Source organism: Hyposmocoma kahamanoa, unplaced genomic scaffold, assembly GCF_003589595.1.
Source record: "Hyposmocoma kahamanoa isolate Upper Pololo Valley unplaced genomic scaffold, ASM358959v1 169, whole genome shotgun sequence".
Classification (NCBI taxonomy): domain Eukaryota; kingdom Metazoa; phylum Arthropoda; class Insecta; order Lepidoptera; family Cosmopterigidae; genus Hyposmocoma; species Hyposmocoma kahamanoa.
Window position 1 is genome coordinate 2,733,525 of NW_020653611.1, and position 8,789 is coordinate 2,742,313.

Below are 8,789 nucleotides of genomic sequence, written 5' to 3' on the forward strand. Positions count from 1 at the left end.
TGACCTCGAAAGTCGAAGTTGGATTTTAAAATAGTTCTAATGGTGCCATGTAAACATTGCAGTAGGTAACTGACCTTTTACCAAAACAGAGAAAAAAATAACGAGACTGGTCACTCTCCGCCCTTCTCTAGCTTTAGATAATGCATAGTGATGGTCACATTGACGAAACGGCGACATTTGCTGTAGAACTTAAGAAAAAAAAATTAAAATTTAATTTACGAGGTGAGTTTTAGGACATTTTAGTTTGCACGAGAATCGTAATCGCGCTTTATAACATTTTTTATTTAAATTCAAATAATAAAATATTCACATTATAAGCGGTGTTCATAAATTCGAACCACTAGCAGAGGTGTCGTATTTTAAAAAGAAAATGTTCATTCTGGATAATTTTAATACTATTGGTAAACAAAAACTGCTGAACACTTAAACACGACGAAGAAGTTTCATTTTTGTCACCCTTACTCATGCATGGCAATTTATTTTCATAAAGAGAGAGTTTTTTCCATTAATATTTGGTGGTTTTGACAACTCTATGTCGCTCGTTGTAGGTATATCTATACCTGTATCTATGTAGGTGGAACACCTAGGGGTCTACTCTCGATCTCCGTCCGACATCCGTCCGAAACAATTACTGGTGGTCGTCTCGAATGATATTTTAAGAAAGTTAAAAACTTTCGAATTTGATCTTTGACGTATGGTTCTTATTTATATACAGAACACAAATTTTAACCAGCTTTAGTAAGGCCGTCGTGGCCAAGTGGTATAAGGATTGCTTTGCAAATTGAGGCAAGCATGGTTCGAGTCAAGCATGGTCGAATCACATTAAAAATAAAATATTATTTAGCTATGATTATATAAAATTGCATTTTTTTTGTTTTTGACGTCTGTTTAGGTGTAAGGAATGTGTAAGTCTTGTTCATACAGAACAATAATTTGTAATTTGAATTATTTCGTTAAGTGCGGCTTAATAATAAAACAAGAAAGAAAATTTTGAAAGTCACTAAGACCTTGAAAGTAATTAAAACTGAATAGACAAATAGGAACGGAACGTGGAACAATGCGTAATCACAGAAGACGCGATCGTATGCAAACTGCAGAGCGATTTCGTGATTTGTTAATCTATCCATACCCACCCTACGCTTTATTAATAATATCTACCTTAGGCAATTTCTAGTGAGCAAATATTGTGATTTGCCAACGTTAACATCAAAAAGTGAAACAATGCGTTAAAAATGTAAGGTTAAAACAAAACAGTGCTCGTGGGATCGAACCACGGGTATTGTAATTGGCAGTCGATACAACAAGCCGCTCGACCAATTTACTTTGAAGTTAAATGACGAAATTTAGTATTGGTTTTAAAGATATGTTGATTATCTTCAAGCAACACTCCACTGTGTTGCTTACAAAATAAAATTGAAATTAGGTACTTTAATTTTTCTTTCTTTAATACGTAAGAGCTCTCGGAACCAAAAGGTCAGTTTGGGCATGTTAGGGGGTCAGGTATATCATATATATGACTGTACGTACCTAATAGAACTTTTAAATACAGAAAAATAATTTCTCAGCTAATTGGGTAGAAATACAAATTATAACTATACTTAAAAGAATTATAACTATTACATATTAGTAAAAATGGTCCTAAAATACTACTTGTTACAAAAAAATTAAGATTTTTCATTACCAACAGAATTAAAAGTAAAAGAATTAAATGCGGCTTTCAAATGAAAAGAACCGCAATAAATTACGTTTAAAACTATTCAGAAGGTAAGCATATGACGTAACTGACAAATAACTGGGGGCTAAAATTAAGTACGCATGAAAATTTTTGTCGTTCAAAATATTATTTTACACTTTGGTATTATTACTTTATTTTGTAATTTGCGATAGTTGTGACGAAAATTTTTGGGATAAAATGGTCACACACAAATTAAACTGTCAATTTACATGGCAATGTTGGCATGATTAGTAGCCTGACTGCCTGACACTGACAGCGAAAAGAAAAAAAGTGTGGTGAGGTGAGTGACGCATTTTCTTTCGAAGGTATCTGTACCTATAGATAGACAACAGAAAAGTTGTGGTTGATTTTCTCGTTATATCGGAGATAATCTGGAAGTCTGATTGTTTTAAATGTCACTGGGTAAGTGAACCTACTAACCATATCCCGTGACACCAAAATTGTTATAAGACAAATTTACGTCTTTCACTTTCACAGAAGTCTCAAGATGGCTTGTGTTGAGAATATTCCGCTAGCAAACGGTGATTCAGAGATGGAGGAGGGCGAGATAGTTGATGATGTAGACGATCTGTCGGATATATCATCGGAGGAAGAGTTTTTGCTTCGGGAAAGATTGCAAGTTCTAGAGAATTACAACAACGTCCTTGAACGGAAGAAGGCGAAAAGGTCGTTTAATGGGTCAGGTAATATCAACACACCAGTGACAAGCTGTTCATTTCTTGTTTTTAGACCTTTTTGTACTCATGCAAAAATTTCTTGTCTTAGGCAGTGTTCAGGTAAAGTACGCCTCTTAGATATAGAATCGTGTGCAAATAGTGAGGTACCTACAAATTTTGATAGCACATTGATTTTTACTACATATACCTTCTTTGTAATCTTTTTTTAAATATGTGCCAGATGACCACACCTTTTTCATTGCCTTTTTTAAGGAATTTTTGGATTTACTTGTCTTAGGCATTGCCTGGTCTTAAACTAGCGAATTCCCTGTACTATGAATACCAGAGCAACGGAATTGTGGGACACTTCCCAGAACACCCACGACAGAGTTCATTTCGTACCTCCGATTCCTGCGCACCACAATGTAAACCATTAAGCCATGGAGGTCGTCAATTTGTGTATTAGACGTTTTGCAATTTGTAGTAGTAGATGTGTAAGCAGCCGATTTGCATTTTTCACTATTTTGTATAGTTTAGCAATTTCTAGTTATCTATCTAGGTACAATTGGATTTGCCTACCCAGGCAATGTAGTCGAGGGTCTGCATGACCAGCTGTGGACGTAACTATATAATATCTACATATCACTTTCGGAGAAGAATTACATGTATAATGTATGTTCCATTATAACTCTGGCCTTTTTTTTTTATAATTAGTTTCTATAATTATCAGTAAGAAAAAGATACTTGACTTAATATTAGATTAGAGCTGTCACCTTTGACAGTACCTATGGATTACTGCTTATACAGTCAACTGCACACCAAGCATGTTAGAGTGCAACTGAACAAGATCCATCAATGGAATATAGCCTGATGTGCTGCTGTCTATTCTAAATTATATCATTGCAAATTTGCAGATTATTATCTAAATTGCATACTCCAAAGCAAACTTAAATGTTGTGTCCTATTCTATTTGATAGCTAAATGAGACACTTGAAGTTCACTTTTGTTTGACTCAAATCAACATAATTATCTTCCCAATGAGTAGACTAATTTCTTTGTTGTATTGAAAACACTGGTTAAAAAAGAAGTTCATTGTAATTTGTATTACAACTTAAGTAGCAAATCTGCTTAGTACGGTTTTTCCCTACAAAATTTTTTCCTCTGCAGTTAAGAAATTTTATTGGCAAAGTTATTAGAAATACATATTATCTTCTTCATTTCCAATACTTTTGATTATTCTCATCACTAATATCTCTCTTACATAAATAACTACAAAGTGTGTCTTTTACATATACATTAATTAACAAAACAACTTAATAAAAACCTCATGAGTAGTCGAACTTTTAGGTAAGCAAAGAGACAACCATCTTGACTTATCAGAAGTATCTGTGCTGGATTTAGATGACAGTTTTATGCATACTAGTGTTATACACAAACCTGAAATAAACAATCAAAAACATAAAACATATCACAAACATAAAAGAAGAGATGAATTAAAAACTCATACTATGTTTAGAAACAAAGACACACACAAGAAGAAGTCTCATCGCAAGAAAAGGATTGAACTTAAAGTTATTAGTGAGTCTAGTGATGAGTCTGATGATGAATATAGAAATAAAAGACGAAAACTAGCTGATGCTGTTGTAGTGCGTAAACAAAAGCACAACGATCAGTCATCATTGCAAGATAGAATACAAAAAATGTTACACGGAACTATAGAAAAAAAATGGGACATTGGTATAGAAAATGATACTGTGGTTCAACCCTTCAAACCCGCTCTTAAAGTAGATAAAGAAACGGAAACAGATATGCACCCTATTATAGAAGACATCCATTCTGTGCCACAATATCCTACTAAAAATATAGCTTTAAATGTTCCTGATAAAATGCTTAATCAAGAATCGCAAAAAGATGGTGACGTAAACCAAGATTTACAAAATGATAAGGAGAATCATCAAACATCTGAATGTATTATCATAAGCACTGATGATGATGATACTCAACATAATAATAATGATGATGCTTTGTTAAAAAATGATCACTGTCAGGAAACACAAGATGTTACTGATTCGATTACCAAAGAAAAGTGTGATGAAACAACTGAGAAAGATAAGGCTTTAGATTCAGACGAAGATTTAGAATTGTTGAGACAGCATGCTTTAAAAACCAAAGCAGCTAAAACAAAACCAATTGAATCAATCCTAGAACCTGAAAAAATGATCTCTGAAGATGAAGACAGTGATACAGCTGAGTTAAGAATCATATGCTTAAAGTCAGCAGTATTAAAGAAAGCGATGGAAATTAAAAGAAAACAGAAGTTGAGAAAGAGACTGTCGCAGTCTACCTTACAGGATGACTTATTAAATGATCAAGAACTGATGAGTAAAATTGAATCAAATAATAATACTGATATTGAGTCTGTGGATATGGATATTGGATCCGACGGCGAAGAAAAAACAAAAGACGCTCCTAATGATAACATACAACGTAAAGAACCAGCTGTTGTAGGAAATGGGGTCATAGGAAACGGCATCGCCGTAAATCACGATGCAGAAGATGAGTTAGACGAAGACGAGGACTTGTTACGAGCAAAGTTACTAACATCTTTGAGCAAAAATTTGCCAAATCTAGTGGACCCAAAGGTAGTTGACAGCATCAATGATGGTAAAGAAAATAAAACTGCAGAAAAGTTAGCGCCAACAACTAAACCATCAGTAAAGTTACCTGAAAATAGAATTGTTATTAACTTGGGCGAATCTGATTCTGAAGGTGAACACGAAGCTACTAAGAATCTTACAAAAATGCATATGAAATTATCCGAGCAGATTGATTTCCAGGAGAAATTGGATATGTTCTTGAAATCGACTAGAATGGAAGTTGAAAAAAGTAACTTACCAGATGTAGTACAGGAGCCAGCTTTACCGAAAACACCTCAAAAATTTGTCGCCAAGGTTAGACCTGTAGCCTGTTACAATAATTTAATATTTTACAGTGCAATATGTTCTACAAAGCATAATATTGTTTTAGACTGTTAATCACTTGCCGAAATCTGAGCAAATCGAATATAGGAACTTGGTTAAAAGAATGGCCGAACTAGAAAAAATAAAAGCAGCTAGGCAATCATCAATAAATCAGACAACCAAGACCCAAACCAAAGAAACTTTGAAGCCTAGAAATGTAACTTTGGATCCTACGAAACTTATAGCAATTAATAATAATTTGGAAGAACAAATTGCGATGTCAAGGTAATTAAACAAAGATTCTTTTGTATTGTATTTTATACCTCATTGTTTTTATTGAATATATTTACTTTTGTAGGAAAAATATAGCAGAAGAATCAGCGAAAATGTTAAAACTAAAAGACGAGGCTACCAAATTGTCTCATAGATACAAAATAGTGGCCACAGAATTGAAAAACATTAGCACAGCAATAACGCTGAACAAGAAAGAACAGCGGACTGTTCAAAGTCGGCTGTCAAGAATCAGGATCCAGCATCAAAAATTGCTAAATGGGTATGTAAACATCTTTGTTGTCACTAACTCAGTCTTTTTGTTATGTTCTCCGCCTGTAATGTCTTTGTCAACAATGACTCTTGCAGCACAACTCCCAAACATTCCAAAGGAAATGGTCAACTTCCTGCTATCAATAGACCAACTAATAAAACTGCTTCCACAAACAAGATGCAAAAAGAGAATGAGCCATCTAAAGAGGAACTGAAACCTTCAATCTTTCAATCTATGAAAGTAAATGTTGTTAACGATTTGAGAGAAGAAACCATTGTACCTAATCCTAGATTGTCAGTTCAAGTAGATGTTAGCAGTAATTTGAAAACAGTTAAAATAAGCAATGAAAGATTTGGGGACGCCCAGCAAAATTCATTAGAAGATATGATCTCTTCAGAGATTGTAAAAGAAAACGAAGCTAGTCTTCCAGTAGTTGAAAAGGGTGGAGGGAGTGGAAGGAACAGCGGAGAAATAACAACCCAAAGAACTGACAGGAGAATGGAATTCGACGATTACGAATCCCCTCTCCAAGCTTTAGGCAATGCAACGTAAGTCGAGTTATCAACGCACCTTCGTAATTACATGCTCTTGTGGTTGTTATTATTATATAATCTCGAAGAAAGAAATAAGTCGGCCTAAATAAACTGTTTCTTTCTTCGCGTCTATGGTTTCCAGTATCATCCTTTGCATGTACCTATTCACTTATTGTCCGTTACTACATTTATCATTTTGAACTTATTGTTATTCGTTTTAGGGAAGTCATTTACAGCATTGGTAAAGGGTGCAATTAATAATTAGAATTTACTTTGCATATTGTTCTTCATTATGTGTAATCATAGAAAGTCAAGAAATGCATGTTGGTATAATCGGTTCCGTCATTTTGAGTGATGCGTGGATGATGTGTACACATCGCCGGCAGCGCGATGTAAGTATATATCAGAGTGTCCACGACTCGTGTTGCTATTGTCTATTGTTGAAAGTTAATATGTTTCAGCTGGGAGGCTGACCCGAACGCGATCCTCTGCCCGTTCGAAGTCTGCGGCAATTGCAAGGATCCCGATTGCAAATTCTTGCATCCCAAAGCCTCCACACATTAATACTGTACAATTACACTCCACATTCACACAAACGTATACTCCGAACAAGCTTTTTATATTTCTTCCATCTTCCTGACTCCTTCGACAGCGAATGGACAACGACGATGTGTAAAGTATATTATACAGCTTCATATTTAATTCATTGTCATGCATGTTATAAATAATTGTATTTTCAAGCACTTGGCCTTGCTTTTACATGAATTCAAACAATGTACTTACAAGTACTGAACACCTGTCCTTTGTTATCGTAGCGTGATAAAATGAATATGAATTCCATTATCATCGACGGTATCAAGCTTCGTTTACGTTTAAAACTTTACTATTTTAAATTTTATTAGTAGATCTAAGGGGTGACCGGAGATCATGAAGTTATTTATCCCAATATTATTTATAACCAGAAATACAGACGAAATGTAATTTGTTTGAAAGCTATTATGCCAAATCATTACGGTGACAACTGCGCTCCGATTGGGCGGCCCGAATTCGAAACAATTGACGGGTGTCGTCAATAGTTTCACTTTAAATCGACCAGTTTAACTTGAACTTTGCTGTAATGGACGAAAATTGAAAATATTTAATTAAATCATTATCTATCGGTAATGAAGTGAACTTATTTGGGTAAAATTGAAACCAAGAAGCCATCAAAACTATAACGATTGGGTGTCAAAAGCGACATTTCGAACGGTGATACTTCACCATCACCATGTGTGATAAGTTATCGCACTTGGTGATGATAACATGTGTGACAAAGTATTTGCCTTGCCTATTCGACAAATACAGCAAACACCAAACAGTTCACACTATGTTCATATTAATTATTTTAACTCTTTAGTTGGCGTATGTGTAGATGGTCATATTTGTCAATGTCTGTCTGTAGTACGTCAAATATTTTTCCAAGTACATCAAACACCCAATGGAGATTTAGTATGTAAAGTGTCTTCAATAATAGACAATTATTTACTTAGAATAAAAACAATAGTATCATAACGAACGCCTCGCAAATACAGAATATTCCATTCAGTTTAAGGACTTTCAAATAGTTGGTTTGGAGATCCGCGGTCACCCCTGGGTTATTAATTTTGTTTTAAAGTTAAAGTCTAACATGTTGATAATATGCGGTTTTAGTTGGCGTCTGGCAATGACAGCCGTCGCGCCTGCGGATGTGGTAAGTGTCTTAGGTATAATTGTGCACTAGTAGTGGTTTCAACTCGCTGTACCTACTTCGTGACTACGAACTCTAGAGGCTGCGACCACGCATCGACAATGGTAAAGTTGCGGTCAAAACTAGTTTAAGACTTTTTTTATTACTTAATTTTCAAAACATTGTCTATTGTGTAAAAAACTATAAATATACATTTTAATTACTGTAATTTTGTGTTTTATTTTATTATATTAAAAATAGTCTAAGATGATCTCTATGATAGTTCACTCGTAAAGCCGCAAGTACACACGTCGGCACATCGAGCTACACATTGACGTATCTTGTTCCGTTGCACTGGAGGCGATTTTCGAACAAAAATGTGTAGTCCGATGTGCCGTTGTCCGTACCTGCAGATGGATTATTTTTTTCTTGATAGAGAATGATTGGACCCATATTATAAATAAACCACACACATTAAATTTTCCTACATTTCGAGATAAAAAATTAATAGTTTATTTCTCGAAACAAAAAAAACTACATTTTTTTTCTCTGGAACAATCGGCTTTTCAAGAAATTGCATAATAGTAAAAGTTATCAGGAATGGTATTATTCAATATATAAAAAGTACATAAAAGAGTTAGCAGTTTTGCCGCACA

The 8,789-nt window shown here is 34.5% G+C and overlaps 1 protein-coding gene across 2 annotated transcripts; it reads left to right on the plus strand.

Annotated features, from left to right (window-relative positions):
- Window positions 1-2,222: 2,222 nt before the first annotated feature.
- Window positions 2,223-8,336, plus strand: LOC113225678. Of its 2 annotated transcripts, XR_003310034.1 has the most exons (7): window positions 2,223-2,418; window positions 3,739-5,342; window positions 5,419-5,636; window positions 5,710-5,904; window positions 5,991-6,443; window positions 6,890-7,100; window positions 8,118-8,336. XR_003310034.1 is itself a non-coding variant. In XM_026458059.1 (6 exons), exons 1-6 carry the CDS (start codon window positions 2,223-2,225, stop codon window positions 6,990-6,992), a joined length of 2,769 nt encoding a protein of 922 aa, XP_026313844.1. In that variant the 3' UTR covers window positions 6,993-8,336. The 2 variants fall into 2 exon arrangements, 1 of the variants encoding a protein (XP_026313844.1); XM_026458059.1 differs by having other exon boundaries at window positions 6,890-8,336.
- Window positions 8,337-8,789: the final 453 nt, after the last annotated feature.

What these genes read in the sequence shown, in the direction of transcription:
- LOC113225678 (XM_026458059.1), top strand. Translation starts at nt 2,223, where the DNA reads ATGGCTTGTGTTGAGAATATTCCGCTAGCAAACGGTGATTCAGAGATG. An exon ending in AAGGTCGTTTAATGGGTCAG is followed by an intron (nt 2,419 to 3,738) that starts GTAATATCAACA and finishes TCGAACTTTTAG; the next exon opens with GTAAGCAAAGAGACAACCAT. An exon ending in CTCAAAAATTTGTCGCCAAG is followed by an intron (nt 5,343 to 5,418) that starts GTTAGACCTGTA and finishes ATATTGTTTTAG; the next exon opens with ACTGTTAATCACTTGCCGAA.